We start from the raw sequence: 23,468 nt of genomic DNA on the forward strand, positions 1-23,468 counted from the left end.
AAGAAAAGAAATTGATAAATTGGACTTCATCAAAATTAATTCCTTTGGCTCCCAAAGATACTGTTAAGATGAAAAGATAAGCCAGGGATTGGGAGAAAACATTTCCAAAACACATATCTCCCAAAGGGTTTATACCAGAATATTTAAAGGACTCCTACAACTCAACAGCAGGGAATCAATCTATTTTAAGTTGGGAAAATTTGTGTGTCTCTTTATCATTATTTTTCATTGCCTTTTAAAATTTTGATATATTAGAAACTTGGAATTTGAGGGAGAGGGGAATGAGTGGGTAATTTCTCCTGTGGTTTCAAAACTTAAAATTTACGTTTCCAGGATCGAGGAACAGGTCTGATAAAGTATATATATTTTCTTTTTCTTTTAGACCTTTTTTTTTTTTTTAAATTATGGAAAGGATTTGTTCAACTCTTCACTCTGTTTGCAGTTTACTGTGGTGGACACTTACAAGCTCCACAAAGCCAGGGATTCTGTTTGCTATTACTTTACAGCTTTACATTTTGTTTTTGTTTTTGTTTTTTTTTGCGGTATGCGGGCCTCTCCCTGTTGTGGCCTCTCCCGTTGCGGAGCACAGGCTCCGGACGTGCAGGCTCAGCGGCCATGGCTCACGGGCCCAGCCGCTCCACGGCATGTGGGACCTTCCCGGACCAGGGCACAAACCCGTGTCCCCTGCATCGGCAGGCAGACTCTCAATCACTGTGCCACCAGGGAAGCCCAGCTTTACATATTTTACATTAGTTTCTGTACTTACTACAGTGTCTGGCTCAGTAAATACTTATTGAGTGAATATTTGTTAAATATGAAGTATGCATTTATTTTTTTCCATATTGTTCTCAGTTCCAGCAGCATTTATTTTTAAAATTTCCCTTCCCTCTTTGTTGGTGCTCTTATCATGTTTGTTTCTTAATTAATGTATGAGTTTCACATGTCCCATAACAAATTACCAGAAACGTGGTTGGTTAAAACAACACGCATTTATTATCTTACGATTCTGGAGATAAGTTGGGCATGGGTTTTACTGGGCTAAAATCAAGGTGTTGACAGGGCTGCATCCTTTTCTGGAGGCTCTAGGGGAGTCTTCTTCCTTGCCCTTTCCAGCTTTTAGAGGCCACCACATTCCTTGACTTGTGGCCCCCTTCTTCCATCTTTAAGGCCAGCAATGCAATGCCATCTCTCTCTGACCCTTCTTCTATCTTGATCTCTCTCTCTATCCGGAGATGGGAAAGATCCTCAGCTTTTAAAGACTCATGTGAATAGATTGGACCTATCTGGATAATCCAGGTTAATCTCATCATCTCAAGGTGTTTAATCTTAATCACACCTGCAAAGTTCATTTGCCATGGAAGGTTATTTACTCTGGTTCTGGGATCATGACTTGAACATCTTTGAGAGACCATTATTCTGCCTACTACATGCAACATTGTTTATTAGTTGATGTTTTACATCCCTAATGTGTATTTCTGTTTTATTCTAGTGCTACTGTTTTCAACTTTAGTATTACTTTATGTATAATTTTTTAGTTTATAACATGTCCTATTATTTAATATGGCTATAATATTCTAATGTCTCAAAGAATGTTTCTCTATGTAATTGAATTTAGCATGTTGATTTTAGTTTCTTAAAGATCCCCCCCAACCCCTGTGAGAAAGTTTTATAGGTATTTTAATTGGATTTAAGGGGGAAAAGTTCCTGGTACTGATCCCCATTTTGCTGGCATCCATCTAGCCTGGCCTCATCTTTCACTTAGTAATTTTTATCTCTTACTCAGTGTTCGTCACTCACTGGTACCATTCAGGTAGAAAATATGCTTTTAGTGGTGTGTGGAATGTGCTGTCATATAACTTTTGATGAAAGGGCTATTTGTACTGCTGGGGAAGAATTTTTCTCAATGAAGAGGTGAAAGAAGATGAAACTGTACTGGCAGATGAGAAAGTTTTTTTGAAAAAGTTAAACCACATGTAGCATCAAATGCTCTTTTGTGTAACATTAGTAAACTTGTTCATGGGCTTGTGAATTCAAGAAATCTGTCTTCCAGCAGAGTTAGCTAGTGCCTGCTCTGGACTTCTCCAAATTTAAGAGATTTGGAAATTGAGCTCTTCCAATACCATTTATAGAGGTAGGGACTTCCCTTAACAGCTTGAAGGAAAATTTTTTAGAGAGAAAAATATTTTTTTACCATGAAGTCAGTATTGAACTTTAACCTGTCAAATGCTGATTATTGGATCAAGCTCCCATTATGGTAAAAGTGAAAAATCTGAACATGCATTTAATGGAAAAGGCTTTTTATAGTATAGTTCTTAACAGAGATAGAAAGAAAGGCATTTTTGTCTTTTAAAGGTTGATACAGTTTTTAGGTGGTTTTAAAGTGTTGGTCTGATATTTCTTAATTAGAATGAAATGACAGGTTGTCCTACTTTATTTATGTACAATCAAAATTAAGAGAGCTAATGAGAGAGTTCCTCTGTATCTACATTGATGTGTATCTATAATTTATTAACCTTCGTTACTCCTGAAAGGATTTGAAGTGTCTTGGGATAAAATCAAGAGGTAGTGAAACCCCAGCCAGATTCATACAAGTATAAAAAGACTCACACCAAGTAATAGAGAAATGTGGATAGAGAGTGCTCTTTGCACATTTTTGGTAGAATTAGCCTGAGCGATGCTACTGAGATTGTTCAGTTAACCTTCCAATCACACTTCCTTTCGCAGGTAGAATATAAAGTGTAACCGGCACAACATGAGCTACAAGGTCTCACATAGCCCTTCCTTCCCTGATTATCTGACCTCATCTCCTACCACGATGGCGCTCATTCGCCATCACTTCTGTCTCTCAACCCCTGTATGTGCTCTTCCCCCTGGACGTTCACGTTGGTGCTTCTGCCTTATGGTTCACGTCCCAGCATCAATGCTGCCTGTCCAGAGGTTGACCTGGACCACTGTAGCAAAATTGCCCTCTCCTCCTCCAGCCACTCCCAGATTTTATTTTCTTCATAGCATCTATCATGATAGGAAATGAACATTTTCAGTTGTTTACATGTTTGTCTTCTCCAAATAGAATGTAAGGCCCATGAAGTGGGGACTTGGTATTTTCACCATTAGATCCCCCGTTCCTAGACAGTCATAGTGCTTGGTTGGTGCTTAATAGATATTTGTCAAGTGAATGCATGCACGGCAGAGGTGATTGGTGGGTGAGCGTTTGGGGGAATAGTTGTTGCCTGGTTAACTTGAAAGTCCAAGTTCAGTTGGATATCGTTTTGTGATCAGTTAGTAATGATCTCGGTGTGTAAAGGAAAAGGGAAATTCACAAAACGTGCCCCTTATGTGCCATTCCTAGATTAGATATACTAAGACCACTTGGCTAGAATTTAGCAGGATACCTCCGTGCCTTAGTTCCCTCAGTCTAGGAAATAACAGTAAGTGTCTACTGCTGAGGGTGTTCTGAGGATTAAAAGTGATGGTGCATGTGGTGTGTTAGCACGGAGCCTGGGACATGGTAATTGCTCAAGAAATGTTAACTATCAACGGTGTTATTAGTAGTCTGGTTGCAACTTATCTCGCTGCTCGTTGTTCAGAAAAAAAGATACTTCAAGTGCATACTAAAGCTGAACTTCTGACTGCAGGACAGTATTAGCCTGTTCTCTGATGACTCTTTTATTTTAGCCTAGTTGGCAAAATTGTGTTTGAGGTGTGTGTTAGTTTCCTAGGGCTTTCTTAACACATCATCACAAACTGGGTAGCTGTCTTAGCCATACTCTAAACCTGCACTTTCCAGTGTGGTTGCCAAAAGCCACAGGTGAATATTTAAGTGATTTAAAATCAAAATTCAGTTCCTCAGTCACAGTTAGCTGTGTTTCCAGTACGCAGTAACTACATGTGGCTAGTGACTACCATGTTGGACAGCCCAGTGTGTAAACATTTCCGTCCTTGTAGAAAGTTCTGTTGGAGAGCACTGCTCGAAACAATTAGGAACCTTCGGAATAGCTCTTTTATTTGCTTTAGGTGGCTTTGTATAGGTTTGTTTCTTCAATATATGTTGAGTTATAAATTTGGAGTAGTTCATAATAGCTGAATAAAATATTTTTATGGGTTTCTTTTAAAAGTTCTGCAGCAGAATTACTCATTAATGTTATTTATGAATTGTTTATTCACCAACTCCTTTCTTCATTGTCAAGATCATATGGAGTCAGTAATAGAACATACCGCATGACTTTTTTTTCCTGTCTAGTTATAACTAAGTGCCTGAAGGACACAAGATACGTTCTATTTATTTTATTTGAATTATATGCCAGAGACTAAGCTCTTGTGTATTCAGGGCTACGATTTATAGTGTTAATTAAGAACAGCTTTCCTTTTCTTCCCAGAATGAATTCAGTATATTCCTCATTACTGTATGTGAATCTTGAGTTTGTTCTCACTCAGGACTGCTTTTGCTTCTCTCCCTGCCTCCCACCCTGTTCTTTTTGCCTCCCAGCCTCTCCCTCTTCCACTTAATTCCCCCTCCCCTGACTCTTCTCTCTCTTTCTTCAGTCTCCTCTTCTTTCTTATTTTCTCCCACTGCTTCCTCCAGTATCCTCCTTACTAGAAATGGAAGTGACACAACATTTTCTTTAAAGCATTTAATGAACTTCCACCCTGCTTTTTGTAATCAAATGCTTTTTTCTCTTTTTCTTAAAGTTTGGTAGAGCCTTCCTTTTGAAGTCCTGGATTCCCCCCACACCACCCAGCGATTACTGATCAGGAGTAGGCAATATCTGTTTTTCTGCCTTAAAAGTGAATGTGATAATTAAGTACTTTTTCAAAGTCAGATATTTTCAGCTTGATGCATTTCAGAATTGATGCATTCACGTCAATTCTGTGTGACCATTAGGGTAAAAGAAAATCTTCATCTCTTCAACATCCACACCCATGCACACACTTTAAGTTTTATTTATTATTTATTTATTTATTTATTTATTTATTTATTTATTTATTTATTTATTTATTTATTTGTGGTATGCGGGCCTCTCACTGCTGTGGCCTCTCCCGTTGTGGAGCACAGGCTCTGGACGTGCAGGCTCAGCGGTCATGGCTCACGGGCCCAGCTGCTCCGCGGCATGTGGGATCCTCCCGGACCGGGGCACGAACCCGTGTCCCCTGCATCGGCAGGCGGACTCTCAACCACTGTGCCACCAGGGAAGCCCTAAAGTTTTATTTTGACATAATTTCACACTCACAGAAAAGTGGTGAAAATAAAGAATTAACATACCATTTACCCAGATTCCCCGAATGGTAATATTTTACCAAATTTACTTATTCTTTTTATATATAGACATTTTTCCTGATCCTTTTGAGAGCAAGATGTAAACCTGATGCCTCTTTACTTCTAAATGTCGTTATATTTAAAAAACAAGGCTATTCTCATATCACTATAGTCTAATTATAAAAATCAGGAATTTAACATCGTTAAAATACTATCAGTTAGTGTGCAGACCTTATTCAGATCTTGTTAATTGTTCCAATGTCCCTTATAGGAAGAGAAAAATCCCAGATCTAGACCCAAAGTTACATTCAGTTGTCAGGTCTCTTAAGTCTCCTTTAACTGGAACATTTCCTCAGTTTTTTCTTGAGTTTCATGACCTTGACATTAGAACATTTGACCACCCTCAACCTTTTTTTGGGAGGGATGGTGGCAGTAATAACAGCCCTTCTGAGATATAATTCAAACACCACACTATTCTCCCATTTAAATTGTGTAATTCAGTGGTTTTTAGTATATTCACAGAGTTATGCGACCATCACCACAATCAATTTTATAATATTTTCATCACTCCAAAAAGAGACACAGTACTCCTTAGCAGTCCCTCTCATTTCTTTCACCACCCGTCCATAGGTAATCACTAATCTACTTTGCCTCTGAAAATTTCCCTATTATGGTCATTTCATATGCATGGAATCAGACAATACGTTGATTGATTTTTTCCTCTGGCCTCTGGCCTTTAGCATAATGTTTTAACATTATTAATACTTCATTTCCCTTTATGGTTCAGTGACACTTTGTTGTATGGATATATACCACCTTTTGTTTATCTGTTCATCAGTAGATGGGACTTGGGTTGTTCCTGCCTTTTGCATAGTATGAATAATGCTGTGACTATTTGTGTACAAGTTTTGTCTGGGCATACGTTTGCATTTCTCTTGGGTATCCAGCTAGGATTGGAATTGCTGGATGATATGGTTTAATGGTTTGAGGATCTGTCAGACTGATTTCCGAAGCAGCAGCCCCATTTTATTGCATTCCCACTAGCAATGTGTGATGTGGGTTCCAATTTCTCCATATCCTTGCCCATATTTGTTACTGTCTGTCCTTTTGATTATAGCCATCCTAGTGGGTATGAAGTAGTATCTTATTATGGTAAAATATACACAACATAAAGTTTACTATCTTAATCAATTTTAAGTGTATAGTTCAGTGGCGTTAAATACATTCACTCTGCTGTGGAACCATCACCAGCATCCATCTCCAGAACATTTTCATCTTTCCAAACTGCAAATCTATACATGTTAAACAGTAACTGCCCACTTCCTCCATTGTGGTTTTGATTTGTATTTATTGGTTGGTTAATGATGTTGAACATCTTTTCATGTGCTTATTGGCCATTTGCATATCTTTCTTGGAGAAGTGTCTAGTCAGATCTTTTGCCCATTTTTAAATGGCTTATTTGTCTTTTTATTGAGTTCAAGTAGCCCTTTATATATTCTAGATTCAGGTCTCTTATCAGGTATATGATTTGCAAAAATCTTCTCCCATTTTCTATGTTGTCTTGTTATTTTCCTAGTAGTGTCCTTTGATGTACCAAGAGGCTTTAATTTTGATGATGTTCAGTTTGCCTTTTTTATCACTCATTCTTTTGATGTAATAGTAAGAAACTATTGTCTAATACAAGATTCATCTAGATTTATGGCTTTGTTTTCTTCTAAGAATTTTACAGTTTTAGCTTACCCGCAACTTTTTAACCTTTTAACTCCTCCCTCCACATGTTGTTCTGACTTTTCTCCAGGGAACCCGCTTCTTATTCGGTCCATGTGCTACGAGATTGGGTGCAATACTCCCTTTAAACTGTGATGTCTCCAACTGCATAGGAAAGCATTTTTGTTTTGGTTCCATTATTGAATTATTTTATATTGTACTTCTTTTATTCTTTCTTTTCTTCAACTGATATGTTGGTCATTCACCTACATTTACTGGGAAATTTGATCAACTCTTCCTTCCTTATCCTACCTGTATTTCTGATATCGTGGGCAATCTGAGTGTCCATATGGAATGTCTCACCAACACTCTAACCTTATTTCCTTACTTCTCAACTCCAGTGGTTATCACCTTTATCAAACTCTTTCAGCAAATTGTTCTCATGACTAGATCTTGGACCTTGCTGTTCTTCAGAAATACTAAATACCTATATCTGTACTCGGTTATAACCTCCTATTCTCTTTTCTCCTTTATCTCTCTCCATCCTCGCTCCTCTTTCCCACCCTCCCTTTCCTTTCATTCCTTCCTTCCTTCAACCCCCAGCCACTTTATTTCTCCTTTCTGGTTCTGCTTCTTCTTTATCTATCTAACCTATACTTAAAGTTTCATGTTATCCAGCATAGTTTCCTTTTTTCCATATCCTTCACATCTGTCCTGTAAATCTCTGTGCTATTTGCCCAGACTTTTGAACCTTCCTGGCACTTGTTAGTTGTTTAACAAATGATGAGTGAATGAATAAATGATGGAATGAACAAACCTTGGGTCAGTCCATTTGACTGTTTCGTTCCTACATGAGATCTGCTGGGCCCTGAGGGAAATGACAGCTATACATGGAGTCATTGTTAAAAGTTCACGGTATCTAGTTTCAACTGGTATCTCAATACCGTAGCAATTTTTATGTGTTTCTAGTCTTCTCTCTCTTTTTTTTTTTTTAACCAGGTATTAAACTTTTAACAGGTATTTTAAACATCCACTCTGTTCTTATTTAACAATATGCTTTCTCACTCATAGCAGATGAACTTGCTTCTTATTTCACTGAGAAAATTGAGGCCAACAGATGGGAATCTTGTTTAATATCCTCTTTGACTTCTACAAGAGTAATAGCATCTGTTTTCAGACTCCCCTCCTAACCCCTTGTCTCAGAAGATGACTTGGCCCCTCTCCCATTCTGCCTTGTGTCTCTACTACCTGTGCTTTGGATCTTACCCTCTCTACTTCCTGAAGGACCTAGCTCCAACAATTTTTTCTTCTCTCTTCAATTCCTTTTTATCTATGGCCTTTCTCTCCTCAGCATGTAAACTTTAAAAAAGAAAGGAAAGAAGGAAAGAAAGAATTAAATGTACTAACACATGGATACTCAATTTTTTTTTTTTTTTTTTTTTTTAGCTAACAGGAGTCCTCTTTCTCTTTTTTCTACCCAGCTTTTTGTAAGAGTTGTCTGTATGAGCTGTCACCATTTTCTTATTTATGATTCATTACTACTGAACTGGGTTCATTGACCCCCTTATTGTTAAACCAGGTATACCCATTTTAGTCTTTATGTTACTTGTCATCTCTGAAGGATTTGACACTGCTGGCTACTTCTTCCTCTTTGAACTCTCTGTTATCCTGGGTTTGATCACATTCTATAAGGAAGCCGTGTGGATTCTCTTAATAAAACCAGAACTTAATGGTTCCAGTGGTTCTAGGTGGACACATCCATCTCCAGTTAGGTAGGTTTGTTTAGGACTAAAGATCTTACTTTCTCTGAGATTTACTTTGCCTTTGACAGTTTCTCAATAATTATTGTCACTACTACCATCATGCTGGGCTGAGTGGTCACAGGCAGAGCTGGATTCAAGTGTGTTCTGTCAAGTCTTCCCTTATTTCCTATAAGGCACTGAGGCCAAAAGAATATTTCAAAGAGATGTGACATTGCATTTTAAATAAAGTGTTTTTAAAAGGTTCTTCTTGTCTCAGTTGAGTTCATTGCAACATCATTGTATAATAATGAACGATTAGGAGTGACAAAAATGCTCATCAGTAGGGGAATTCATCGCTACTGAACTGTATGAATGCATTATGTTATATCCATATGTGAGAGCGTAGGCAGCTAGTAAAATGAATGAAGTAGACCTAGATGTATTGATGATGTATAGAAAAACAAATCAAGCTGAGGTCTGTTATTTTATCTGTTATCTGTCTATCTAATAATTTGTTATGGAAGAAAACGCTACAGAACAGAATTATGTGTAAATGTTTAACACTTGGTATCTACTCATCAAACTGTTATGAGTGATTTCATCTGAGGAGTGGAAAGTGTTATGAGTTACTTTATTTCCTTTTTATATTTCTATTTTGTGATAAAACAATAGTGATTTTGAGGATTTTAAATGTAGAAGAAATATCAACTTATGACCTTTTGTTACCTGTCTTGCTCTCCTTCCTCTAGCTTCTTGGGCTACAATCTTTGCTTTTTTCATTTTCCTTCCAAACTGTAGCCACTCTAACTGAATCCCCTTAGTGGGCTTCTCCTATCTGAATCTTTTTTATCCCTCAAGAGCCATCCCTGGTTCCCTGAGGAGCATTGCTGGATTACTCAGACGTGTTTTATTATCTTCCCTTTGTGTTCCCATGGTACCCTGGGAAATCTTCCTTAGTCACTTGTGTCTAGGGCAGGAGCTGTTATTTGATTTTGTATTCCACGGACCTGAGCGGGGTACCTGGCATATGGTAGAAATTCATTAAAAGGGGTTTCAGTGTTAAAATAATAAAGCATAAAATTTGGAGTAGATCTTCTTAATACCAGCATGTATCCTTTTGTGTAGGTTGTCATATTATGCTATTTTCCTTGAAGCTCTGTGTGAAGATACATATTTTAATTAAACTGCAATTTATATCTCAGGATGTGTTGAGTTTATGTTGATAGGCTATCCTAATAGAACTCCAGGCAGTTTATTTAAATGTAATATGATTTCTTCAATTATAATTGGAGGACAGGAGAGTGATAATTTCATACTTCATTGTAACACAAAACAATATGGAGTATTTCTTATAATATCTCCAAATGCATTAAAGAAAACTTGCATTTGTGTGCTTCGAAATGTGTTATGATAAACAAAAATTGCTGTTTCTTCTGCATGTAAATTGCTTGTCTAACAGTTTGTTTTCTTTTTAGGTTCAACAGATAGATCGTGTGGTAGAAGTTGTGGAGGAAACAATTAAAGGTAATTGTTGAAAGTCAGACAAGCACATGTATATATTATTTGAACTGTATTATAAAATACTACTTAGTTAATATTGTTAAGCATTTTTATGGAAGTTATTGCTGGACAAAAATCATAAAATTTTGTCCTTGACTGCTTTGTGCATTGACCAGTCCAATATAGGAGGCATATATTTAGTTGGCTTATAAATGTCAGGTATAGTCTTTTTAAAAAATCTTATTTTTATTTTAGTGTAAAATAGATTTAATTTGAACCTCAGATCAGGAAGACAGAATTTAATTTTAAAATAAGGAAACAACTTTATTTTCAGGTTTATTGAGATATAATTGACATTATTTGCTTGTTTTTATATCACATAATTAGCTGTAGTTATCCCTTCTGAAAGTACTTTACAAGTAGTATTCAATTTTGATTCCTCTTCTATGTGTAATTTTTGTAGTTACAGAAAATAGAATTATGCTTTGATTGTTTTATTAGCCAGTGTTCTTTGAAACATTCTTATTGAAGCCACTGAGGAATAAACCATTCTTAATTCTGTGGATTAATTTGTAAATATAGTCTACTTTTCTTCTGTTAGATTAGTACAAATGAAAACTGATAATATGATATTAAAATATTAAGTGAATTGAGGTTCTCACTTAAAATTTTTACCATTTTTTTAAATAAATGGGAGTTTGTGTTTTAAAAAAAACAGTCTACTTCCATCAAATTGAGATTTTTAACCACATACTTTTCCTGCTGGCTTGTATTTACTACCTTCCACATGCCTTACATACCTTGCACATTTTGAGTCTTTAATTTATTAGGTGACCACAGAATATGAGAATTTTAGACTATACCTTAGTCTTCCTTGAAATCCTGAAATAAAATGAAATGTCACAATTAAAAATTTGTAGCAGTGATAACTTTGAATATTGTTTTTCAAACTATACCTCAACCCCATCTTGTAAGGTCTAGAAGTATCACTACTAGCATTTATTGTGCACTTACAATGTGACAGGCACTATGCTAAGCATGGAGTAAGTCATTTAGTTTTACAACAGTACTGTGAAGTACAGTGGGTACCTCTGTTTTCCTCATTTTTTAGAAGAGGATGTTGTGACATAGGGGCACACAGGTAGTAAGTGCATAGTTGGAATCTGAATCTAGGCAGTCTGATTCCGATGCCTGTTCTCTTAAATTTGACACTACGTTCATACTATACCATGATGGCTGTGCTCTCTCCCAGTTGAGAGTCACTGCCTTAACGGTTGTTCAGTTGAACTTCTTAAAGCAGTGTTTCAGGATGCTTGAGGGTATTGTCGCTTGAGTACCAGGCATATACTAGCCATTAAATATTTTTAAAAAACTGAATGACAATAAAGATCATACAGGAGAAAATCTAGGTGACCATAGGTATGGCAGTTACTTTTTAGGTGTAACACCAAGGCATGATCTGTGAAAGAAATAATTGATGAGCTGGACCTCATTAAAATGAAAAACTTCTGCTATGCAAAAGACAGTATCAAGAGAATGGGAAGACAAGTCACAGGCTGGAAGAAAATATTTGCAAAAGACATACCTGATGAAGAACTGTAATCTAAAATACACAAATAACTCTCAAAACCCAACAACAGGAAAATAAGCAACCTGATTAAAAAATGGGCCAATGACCTTATCAGAAACCTCACCAAAGAAGATACACAGATGGAAAATAAGCATATGAAAAGATGCTCCACATCATATGTCATCAGGGATGACACCAACCAGCCTGTTTCCTCCAAGAGTTAGCTCATTGCTACAAATTCAGATTTGCTTGAAAGGGGCTTATTATGAATAACAAAAGATGCTCCTCTCACCCTATCACTCAGGAAATCATAAGAGTTTTAGGAGATCTGTACCAAGAACTGGGGATGGTGACCAAATATGTATTTCTTATATCAGAATATCGCAGAAGGCCTATCACTTCCAGGTTGGGTTAATTAGGGATAGCATCTCACTGAAGAGTTTTGCTTAAGTGGGTTTATTGGAGAGACTGTAGTTGGGTTTAATTGTGATAGCCTACAGCAAGAGATGAGTTGAAGATGAAGTTGCTGTGGGTGTTCACTGGCAGGTTGGTTTGAGGGTGGGAAGATTGATGAATTAAGTCTTGGTAACACAACAGGAGAACTTCAGAGATGGGAGAAATGATTTTGTTAGATTCCCTTAGTTTGCAGTTGAGGAAGCTGATCCAGGAAGGGGTTAAGGGACTCATCTGAGATCTTCTTGTTAATGGAGATCTGGGCCTGTCACTGAAACTTCCATTCTTCACTTTCTTTTTCTACTGCCAAGTCTTACAAGACAGCACAAGTTAGTGAAATAATGTGGTCCTTGTAACAGTTAACTACTTGTTGGTTGTTTTTCAGTAAGTTACTTTTCTGAGACTCAGTTTTGTCAGTTTAAAATGGAGAGAATTAAATGGATAAGACTTTTGAGATACCTGGGATACACTAGGGGAAATGCATGTTAATATTTACTTCTTACTACCCCCTTAATACTTAGGGTGCAGGAATAATCTAATTGACCTCCGATTGCAGTGATGCTCCTTTCAATCAGACTGTATATACGGCTGTCATTTTCTGGGAATATCTCACTCTCCTGTATGTGTACCTTCGGTGGCTGCCTGTTACCTACCAAACTAACTTGTGACTTCTACCTCATTCTACCATTTCCACTTTTTCTTCCATTAATTCCATACATACACCTTTTGCTCCAGTCAACTGTACTGTTTGATATGTCTTGTATATTATTTGCAGTTTGCTTCACATTCATCTTAGGATCTTGCACAGAAGTGGATAAGTTCTGTTTCCCTCCAGATCCATGCCCCACCCTTCCGCACCTTGATGTGTGTCCATGGAGGCAGACCTGTGTGGACTGCATCTGTAGGATCCTTGCTACCTGGCATCTAGTTGGATTTCTCCAGTGAGAGGTTGGGGGTGTGACTAGAGTGTGAAATGGGAGGATTTGTTCCCCTCTCTCACTCCCTTCTTACCTGCCCATCCTAACCTGAAGGTCACAACTCCTGTCAGGTGGCCCTCTCTATTCATCTTTTTTTGCGGGTTCCTGTAACTCTTCCTTTCCTTTGCTTTTTCAGGCCCAGGGGTGAAAACACACCCCATTGTTGCTAGCCTGAGAGTATTGCATTGTCTCTTGTTGGTTTTTCTACTTGCCAAGCTTTAGTAAATAGTCCCTTTATTAAAATCTCTTCAGTTATGCAGTGTGCCATCTGCTTTGCTGGGACCCTGATTGATAAATGCTCCATGGAGAAGAAGGCTCTGCCAAGGAGGGCCAGATGGAATGCAGCCTGACTAGAGGATTCTGCTATAACTGTCTTGTTTCCACATTTGATTCCTGTTGGGCTGTCTTCATATGTCTTCCTTGAAGGGGGTTTGGACACACAGCCTCCGCCACAGCCTGTTTGCATTCTTCATGTGGTATACCAAATAGTATTTTTTAAAAAGGTATTAATAAGATACATTGGTGATAAAAAACATTTAAATCTATTGTAATTACAAGAAAACCAAACAAAGCATATTACCTTTATATCTGTCTTGGTTGGAGCAAACTGGAGAATTTAAGATATGCTGAATGAGTTCTCACTGTTCAACACTAGTTGCCTGAAAATTCCATCCATTTATAGCATTTGCTTTAGGAGACACCATATTATAAAGACCGTAGGATTTTCTTTTGTATCATCTTGATAGTTGAACAAGATATGTAATTAAAGCTAAGGGAAGAAGTACAATATTTAAAGGATTTACCTTTTTTTAAAAACATCTTTATTAGAGTATAATTGCTTTACAATGGTGCGTTAGTTTCTGCTTTATAACAAAGTGAATCAGTTATACATATACATATATCCCCATATCTCTTCCCTCTTGCGTCTCCCTCCCTCCCACCCTCCCTATCCCACCCCTCTAGGTGGTCACAAAACACCGAGCTGATCTCCCTGTGCTATGCGGCTGCTTCCCACTAGCTGTCTGTTTTACATTTGGTAGTGTATATATGTCCATGCCACTCTCTCACTTTGTCCCAGATTACCCTTCCCCCTCCCCGTATCCTCAAGTCCATTCTCTAGTAGGTCTGCATCTTTATTCCCATCTTGCCCCTAGGCTCTTCATGACCATTTTGTTGGGTTGTTTTTTAGATTCCATATATATGTGTTAGCATACGGTATTTGTTTTTCTCTTTCTGAAGAAGTGACTTACTTCACTCTGTATGACAGACTCTAGATCCATCCACCTCACTACAAATAACTCAATTTCATTTCTTTTTTATGGCTGAGTAATATTCCACTGTATATATGTACCGCATCTTCTTTATCCATTCATCTGTCAGTGTACACTTAGGTTGCTTCCATGTCCTGGCAATTGTAAATAGAGCTGCAGTGAACATTGTGGTACATGACTCTTTTTGAATTATGGTTTCCTCAGATTATATGCCCAGTAGTGGGATTGCTGGGTCGTATGGTAGTTCTATTTTTAGTTTTATCAGGAACCTCCATACTGTTCTCCATAGTGGCTGTATTAATTTACATTCCCTCCAACAGTGCAAGAGGGTTCCCTTTTCTCCACACTCTCTCCAGCATTTATTGTTTGTAGATTTTTTGATGATGGCCATTCTGACAGGTGTGAGATGATATCTCTTTGTAGTTTGACTTGCATTTCTCTAATGATTAATGCTGTTGAGCATTCGTTCATGTGTTTGTTGGCAATCTGTATATCTTCCTTGGAGAAATGTCTCTTTACGTCTTCTGCCCATTTTTGGATTGGGTTGTTTGTTTTTTTGATATTGAGCTGCATGAGCTGCTTGTAAATTCTGTAGATTAATCCTTTGTCAGTTGCTTCAGGTGCAAATATTTTCTCCCATTCTGAGGGTTGTCTTTTCGTCTTATTTATGGTTTCCTTAGCTGTGCAAAAGCTTTTAAGTTTCATTAGGTCCCATTTGTTTATTTTTGTTTTTATTTCCATTTCTCTAGGAGGTGGGTCCAAAAGGATCTTGCTGTGATCTATGTCATAGAGTGTTCTGCCTGTGTTGTCCTCTAAGAGTTTGATAGTGTCTGGCCTTACTTACACTGGCCTTACTTACACGTAGGTCTTTAATCCATTTTGAGTTTATTTTTGTGTATGGTGTTAGGAAGTGTTCTAATTTCATTCTTTTACATGTAGCTGTCCAGTTTTCCCAGCACCACTTATTGAAGAGGCTGTCTTTTCTCCACTGTATATTTTTGCCTCCTTTATCAAAGATAAGGTGACCATATGTGTGTGGGTTTATCTCTGGGCTTTCTATCCTGTTCCATTGATCTATATTACTGCTTTTGTGCCAGTACCGTACTGATTACTGTAACTTTGTAGTATAATCTGAAGTCAGGAAGCCTGATTCCTCCAGCTCCGTTTTTCTTTCTCAAGATTGCTTTGGCTATTCGGGGTCTTTTGTGTTTCCATACCAATTGTGAAGTTTTTTGTTCTAGTTCTGTGAAAAATGCCAGTGGTAGTTTGATAGGGATTGCATTGAATCTGTAGATTGCTTTGGGTGGTAGAGTCATTTTCACAATGTTGATTCTTCCAATCCAAGAACATGGTATATCTCTCCATCTGTTTGTATCATCTTTAATTTCTTTCATCAGTGTCTTATAATTTTCTGCATACAGGTCTTTTGTCTCTTTAGGTAGGTTTTTTCCTAGATATTTTATTCTTTGTGTTGCAATGGTAAATGCGAGTGTTTTCTTAATTTCACTTTCAGATTTTTCATCATTAGTGTATAGGAATGCAAGAGATTTCTGTGCATTAATTTTGTATCCTGCTACTTTACCAAATTCATTGATTAGCTCTAGTAGTTTTCTGGTAGCATCTTTAGGATTCTCTATGTATAGTATCATGTCATCTGCAAACAGTGACAGCTTTACTTCTTCTTTTCTGATTTGGATTCCTTTTATTTCCTTTTCTTCTGTGATTGCTGTGGCTAAAACTTCCAAAACAATGTTGAATAATAGTGGGTAGAGTGGGCAACCTTGTCTTGTTCCTGATCTTAGTGGAAATGGTTTCAGTGTTTCACCATTGAGCACCATGTCGCCGGTGGGTTTTTCATATATGGCCTTTATTATGTTGAGGTAAGTCCCCTCCATGCCTACTTTCTGCAGGGTTTTTATCATAAATGGGTGTTGAATTTTGTCAAAAGTTTTCTCTACATCTATTGAGATGATCATATGGTTTTTCTCCTTCAGTCTCTTAATATGGTATATCACATTGATTGATTTGCGTATACTGAAGAATCCTTGCATTCCTGGGATAAACCCCACTTGATCATGGTGCATGAGCCTTTTAATGTGCTGTTGGATTCTGTTTGCTGGTGTTTTGTTAAGGATTTTTGCATCAGTGTTCATCAGTGATATTGGCCTGTAGTTTGCTTTCTTTGTGACATCTTTGTCTGGTTTTGGTATCAGGGTGATGGTGGCCTCATAGAATGAGTTTGGGAGTGTTCCTCCTTCTGCTATATTTTGGAACACTTTGAGAAGGATAGATGTTAGCTCTTCTCTTAAGTGTTTGATAGAATTCTCCTGTGAAGCCATCTGGTCCTGGGCTTTTGTTTCTTGGAAGATTTTTAATCACAGTTTCAATTTCAGTGTTTGTGATTGGTCTGTTCATATTTTCTGTTTCTTCCTGGTTCAGTCTCGGAAGGTTGTGCATTTCTAAGAATTTGTCCATTTCTTCCAGGTTGTTCATTTTATTGGTGTAGAGTTGCTTGTAGTCATCTTTCATGATCCTTTGTATTTCTGCAGTGTCAGTTGTTACTTCTCCTTTTTCATTGCTAATTCTATTGATTTGAGTCTTCTCCCGTGTTTTTCTTGATAAGTCTGGCTAATGGTTTATCAATTTTGTTTATCTTCTCAAAGAACCAGCTATTTTTTTCTTTTTTTTTAAGAACCAGCTTTTAGTTTATTGATCTTTGCTATTGTTTCCTTCATTTCTTTTTCATTTATTTCTGATCTGATCTTTATGACTTCTTTCCTTCTGCTAACTTTGGGATGTTTTTGTTTCTTCTTTTTCTTTTCTTATTTTTTGCTTTAGGTGTAAGGTTAGGTTGTTTATTTGAGCTGTATCTTATTTCGTAAGGTAGGATTGTATTGCTATAAATTCCCTCTTAGAACTGCTTTTGCTGCATCCCATAGGTTTTGGGTCATCGTGTTTTCATTGTCATTTGTTTCCAGGTAGTTTTTGATTTCCTCTTTGATTTCTTCAGTGATCTCTTGGTTATTAAGTAGTGTATTCTTTAGCCTCCATGTGTTTGTATTTTTTACAGATTTTTTTCCTGTAATTGATATCTAGTCTCATAGCGTTGTGGTCGGAAAAGATATTTGATACGATTTCAACTTTCTTAAATTTACCAAGGCTTGATTTGTGACCCAAGATATGATCTTACTGGAGAATGTTCCATGAGCACTTGAGAAGAAAGTGTATTCTGTTGTTTTTGGATGGAATGTCCTATAAATATCAATTAAGTCCATCTTGTTTAATGTATCATTTAAAGCTTCTGTTTCGTTAATTATTTTCATTTTGGATGATCTGTCCATTGGTGAAAGTGGGGTGTTAATAAAGTCCCCTACTATGATTGTGTTACTGTTGTTTTCCCTTTTATGGCTGTTAGCATTTGCCTTATGTATTGAGGTGCTCCTGTTAGGTGCATAAATATTTACAGTTGTTATATCTTCTTCTCGGATTGATCCCTTGATCATTATGTAGTGTCTTTTGTCTCCTGTAATAGTCTTTGCTTTAAGGTCTATTTTGTCTGATATGAGAATTGCTACTCCAGCTTTCTTTTGATTTCCATTTGCATGGAATATCTTTTTCCATCCCCTCACTTTCATTCTTTATGTGTCCCTAGGTCTGAAGTGGGTCTCTTGTAGACAGCATATATACGGGTCTTGTTTTTGTATCCATTCAGCCAGTCTGTGTCTTTTGGTTGGAGTATTTAATCTATTTACATTTAAGATAATTATCGATAGGTATGTTCCTATGACCATTTTCTTAATTGTTTTGGGTTTGTTATTGTAGGTCTTTTACTTCTCTTGTGTTTCCTGCCTAGAGAAGTTTCTTTAGCATTTGTTGTAGAGCTGGTTTGGTGGTCCTGAATTCTCTTAGCTTTTGCTTGTCTGTAAAGCTTTTAATTTCTCTGAATGAGAACCTTGCTGGGTAGAGTAATCTTGGTTGTAGGTTTTTCCCCTTCATCACTTAAATATGTCCTGCCACTCCCTTGTGGCTTGCATAGTTTCTACTGAAAGATCAGCTGTTAACCTTATGAGGATTCCCTTGTGTGTTATTTGTTGTTTTTCCCTTGCTGGTTTTAATATTTTTTCTTCAAATTATAATTTTTGATAGTTTGATTAATATGTGTCTTGGCATGTTTCTCCTTGGATTTATCCTGTATGGGACTCTCTGTGCTTCCTGGACTTGATTAATTATTTCCTTTCCCATATTAGGGAAGTTTTCAACTATAATCATTTCGAATATTTTCTCAGTCCCTTTCTTTTCCTCTTCTTCTTCTGGGACCCCTATAATTCAAATGTTGGTGCGTGTGTTGCAAGGCCTGAGACTGCCTCAGCAGTGCAGTAGTTTCCTATTTTACTCCAGGTCACTTATCTGTTCTTTTGCCTCAGTTATTCTGCTATTGATCCCTTCTAGAGAATTTTTAATTTCACTTATTGTGTTGTTCATCACTGTTTGTTTGTTCTTTAGTTCTTCTAGGTCCTTGTTAAACGTTTCTTGTATTTTCTCCATTCTGTTTCAAGATTTTCGATCATCTTTACTATCATTATTCTGAATTCTTTTTCAGGGAGACTGCCTATTTCCTCTTCATTTGTTAGATCTGGGGGGTTTTTACCTTGCTCCTTCATCTGCTGTGTGTTTCTCTGTCTTCTCATTTTGCTTAACTTACTGTGTTTGGGGTCTCCTTTTCGCAGACTGCAGGTTCATAGTTCCCCTTGTTTTTGGTGTCTGTCCCCAGTGGCTAAGGTTGGCTCAGTGGGTTGTGTAGGCTTTCTGGTGGTGGAGACTAGTGCCTGTGTTGTGGTGGCTGAGGCTGCATCTTGTCTTTCTGGTGGGCAGATCCACATCTGTTGGTGTGTTTTGGGGTGTCTGTGGTCTTATGATGGTTTTAGGCAGCCTCTGTGCTAATGGGTGAGGTTGTGTTCCTGTCTTGCTAGTTGTTTGGCATAGCGTGTCCAGCAGTGTAGCTTGCTGGTCATTGAGTGGAGCTGGGTCTTGGCATTGAGATGGAGATCTCTGGGACATTTTCGCCGTTTGATATTACATGGAGCTGGGAGGTCTCCTGTGGACCAGTGTCCTGAACTTGGCTCTCTCACCTTAGAGGCACAGCCATGATGCCTGCCTGGAACACCAAGAGCTTGATATCCACACGGCTCAGAATAAAAGGGAGAAAGAAAGGAAGAAGATAAAATTAAAGTTATTAAAATAGAAAATAATTATTAAAGTTTTTTTAAGTAGTAAAAAAAAAAGAGAGCAGCCAAACCAAAAAACAAATCCACCAATCATTACAAGTGCTAAAAATTATACTAAAAAAAAAGAAGAAAAAGAAAAACGGACAGACAGAACCCTAGGAAAGATGGTAAAAGCAAAGCTGCACAGAGAAAATCACACACAGAAGCATACACATACTCACTCACAAAAAGAGAAGAAGGGAAAAATATATATATATTGTTGCCCCCAAAGTCCACCTCCTCAATTTGGGATGATTCGTTGTCTATTCAGGTATTCCACAGATGCAGGGTACATCTAGTTGATTGTGGAGATTTAATCCACTGCTCCTGAGGCTGCTGGGAGAGATTTCCCTTTCTCTTCTTTGTTCGCACAGCTCCTGGGGCTCAGCTTTGGATTTGGCCCCGCCTCTGCGTGTAGGTCGCCGCAGGGCGTCTGTTCTTAGCTCAGACAGGACGGGGTTAATGGAGCCGCTGATTCAGGGGCTCTGGCTCACGGGGGGAGGGAGGGGCACGGTGTGTGGGGCGAGCCTGCGGGGGCAGAGGCCGGTGGGACGTTGCAGCAGCCTGAGGCGCCGTGTGTTCTCCCGCGGAAGTTGTCCCTGGGTCACGGGACCCTGGCAGTGGCGGGCTGCACAGGCTCCCCAGAAGGGGGGTGTGGATAGTGACCTGTGCTCGCACACAGGCTTCTTGGTGGCGGCAGCAGTGGCCTTAGCGTCTCATGCCCATCTCTGGGGTCCACGCTGATAGCCATAGCTCGTGCCCGTCTCTGGGTCTCCTTTAAGCGGCAATCTGAATCCCCTCTCCTGGCGCCCCAGGAAACAACGAGGCAAGAAAAAGTCTCTTGCCTCTTCGGCAAGTCCAGACTCTTCCCTGGACTCCCTCCCGGCTAGCCGTGGCGCACTAACCCCCTGCAGGCTGTGTTCACGCCGCCAACCCCAGTCCTCTCCCTGCGCTCCGACCGAAGCCCGACCCTCAGCTCCCAGCCCTCGGCCACCCCGGCGGGTAAGCAGACAAGCCTCTTGGGCTGGTGAGTGCTGGTCGGCACCGATCCTCTGTGCGGGAATCTCTCCGCTTTGCCCTCCGCACCCCTGTGGCTGCGCTCTCCTCTGCGGCTCCGAAGCTTCCCCCCTGCCACCCCCACCCCGTTTCTGCCAGTGAAGGGACTTCCTAGTGTGTGGAAACTTTTCCTCCTTCACAGCTCCCTCCCACTGGTGCAGGTCCCGTCCCTGTTCTTTTGTCTCTGTTTTTTCTTTTTTCTTTTGCCCTACCCGGGTACGTGGGGAGTTTCTTGCCTTTTGGGAGGTCTGAGGTCTTCTGCCAGCATTCAGTAGGTGTTCTGTAGGAGTTGTCCACATGTAGATGTATTTCTGATGTATTTGGGGGGAGGAAGGTGATCTCCACGTCTTACTCTTCTGCCATCGTGAAGCTCCTCCTACATTTCTTTCTTTAAAAAATACTCATATGCACCTTAGTCTTGCTTTACATGGTCATTAAAGCCCCCCCTCCCAGTTTTTGGTATAAAAGCTTTGAAGGACATATAAATCTGGGTATTTGTTCTGATATATGTATGTGAAATCCTTTAAACAAAAAACATCTTTAAAAAAGTTCTTGTCTTTGGGAAAGGTAGTGAAACCAGATATCTTAAGATAAATGATTGCAAATAAATGTTGTGTATTGAAAATAGAAAAATGTTTACTGTTAAGTCATATTTCTTCTCTAGTCAGTCTCTAATAAAGGAGGCCTCAATTGTTTTAATATGTTTGCTGGTATTTCGTTTAGTCTGATTTCAGTTGACTCCAGTGTTGGTAATTGAAGGCTTTCCCAGTATGGTACAATCTGCAAGTTTAATTGATTTTCCATTTCCCCTACCTTCTCAGTAATTGATGTGATCTTGGATTAGGCTGACCTAAATTCCCAGGGTGCTTCACCAAACAGCTCTTTCTTATTTAACACATTGCTATTAATCTTCACTCTGTCAGAATTGTACTTTGCATTTGATACTAATTTAGAATATAAACTTTTTGTAAATTGAGACTGTAAGGCGGAACTATCTCAAGTGTGGTTTTATCAGTGTTAATGACTTAGTAACTTCTCTTTCGATGTCCGGTGGAGATTTACTTGAAGATGTTTCTAAACTTAATGAGTAAGTGAACTGAGCTTCGATATATAGCATGGTACATCTGGGATAGTGTTGAACCACAAAAGCACATCTCCTTTTACAGTATTTGCTTTTCAATAAAATAATTTTCTTTTTCTTTCTTTTTTTTAACATCTTTATTGGAGTATAATTGTTTCACAATGGTGTATTAGTTTCTGCTTTATAACAAAGTGAATCAGCTATACATGTACATATATCCCCATATCTCCTTCCTCTTGAGTCTCCCTCCCACCCTCCCTATCTCAGGTGAATAAACTGGCAACATAGAGTAATTTGATGGCTCAGATGTAACTAGACAGGAAATTTAAATCTGATTTTCTCTTTTTCTTGAAAATTTTGATAATTAGAAGTATTTAATAGTTCGTTACTTTTTATTGTCCTAAAGCACAGAGCTGATTTCCCTGTGCTATGTGGCTGCTTCTCACTAGCTATCTATTTTACATTTGGTAGTGTATCCATGCCACTCTGTCACTTCGTCCCAGCTTACCCTTCCCCCTCCGCATGTCCTAAAGTCCATTCTCTATGTCTTTGTCTTTATTCCTGTCCTGCCCCTAGGTTCTTCTGAACCATTTTTTTGGTTTGTTTTTTAGATTCCATATATATGTGTTAGCATACGGTATTTGTTTTTCTCTTTCCGACTTACTTCACTCTGTATGACAGACTCTAGGTCCATCCACCTCACTACAAATAACTCAATTTCGTTTCTTTTTATGGCTGAGTAATATTCCATTGTATATATGTGCTACATCTTTATCCATTCATCTGTCGATGGACACTTAGGTTGCTTCCATGTCCTGGCTATTGTAAAGGGTGCTGCAGTGAACATTGTGGTACATGACTCTTTTTGAATTATGGTTTTCTCAGATTATATGCCCAGTAGTGGGATTGCTGGGTCGTATGGTAGTTCTATTTTTAGTTTTTAAAGGAACCTCCATACTGTTCTCCATAGTGGCTGTATCAATTTACATTCCCACCAACCGAGCAAGAGGGTTCCCTTTTCTCCACACCCTCTCCAGCATTTATTGTTTGTAGATTTTTTAATGATGGCCATTCTGACTGGTGTGAGGTGATACCTCACTGTAGTTTTGATTTGCATTTCTCTAATGATTAGTGATGTTGAAATATGCTTTGAATGGATACTCTTACGCATCATCACATTATGTAATCTTATGTAGTTACTATAGTCTGAATATAGTAGAAAAAGTTGTGCATTGGCTTTACATGTTGGGAACGCTTTCCAGTCTCACTAGTATAGATAGGTGATAACTTCTGCCTTCTAATAACTAAAGGCGCCAGAAATTTATTGCTGTTATTTAGTTTTGTTTTTTTTTTCTCATGAGCCTGTTTGTTTTAAGTTTATGTTCTGTGTTAATATGTGGTTACAGGTTGGTAAACATTGCATTTTGCCACCTTCTTAGATGTGTCAGTTCATGTCCCTTTCAGTCTTCTTTCCCTTCTCTCTCCTCCTTTGTTTCCCTCAAATAACCAGTCCTCTAACTTTACTTATTTATCCTCTGTGTTTCTTATATGTTCTAGAATGAACTTATTTTTATTCACTGTATCTCTTTTACG

General features: G+C 38.3%; 1 protein-coding gene across 1 annotated transcript in view; it reads left to right on the forward strand.

The window, feature by feature from the left end:
- The window catches only part of CDKAL1 (CDKAL1 threonylcarbamoyladenosine tRNA methylthiotransferase), a 648,803-nt gene that overhangs the window by 173,429 nt on the left and 451,906 nt on the right, over window positions 1-23,468 (forward strand). Inside the window, exon 7 of the mRNA XM_022586761.2 lies at window positions 10,179-10,227. Within this exon, the coding sequence (XP_022442469.2) occupies window positions 10,179-10,227 (49 nt within the window). The remainder of the gene's footprint in view (window positions 1-10,178; window positions 10,228-23,468) is intronic.

This window comes from Delphinapterus leucas, chromosome 10 (genome assembly GCF_059928025.1).
Source record: "Delphinapterus leucas isolate spDelLeu-1000000601 "Yukka" chromosome 10, BTC_Dleu_Yukka2, whole genome shotgun sequence".
NCBI classification, from domain to species: domain Eukaryota; kingdom Metazoa; phylum Chordata; class Mammalia; order Artiodactyla; family Monodontidae; genus Delphinapterus; species Delphinapterus leucas.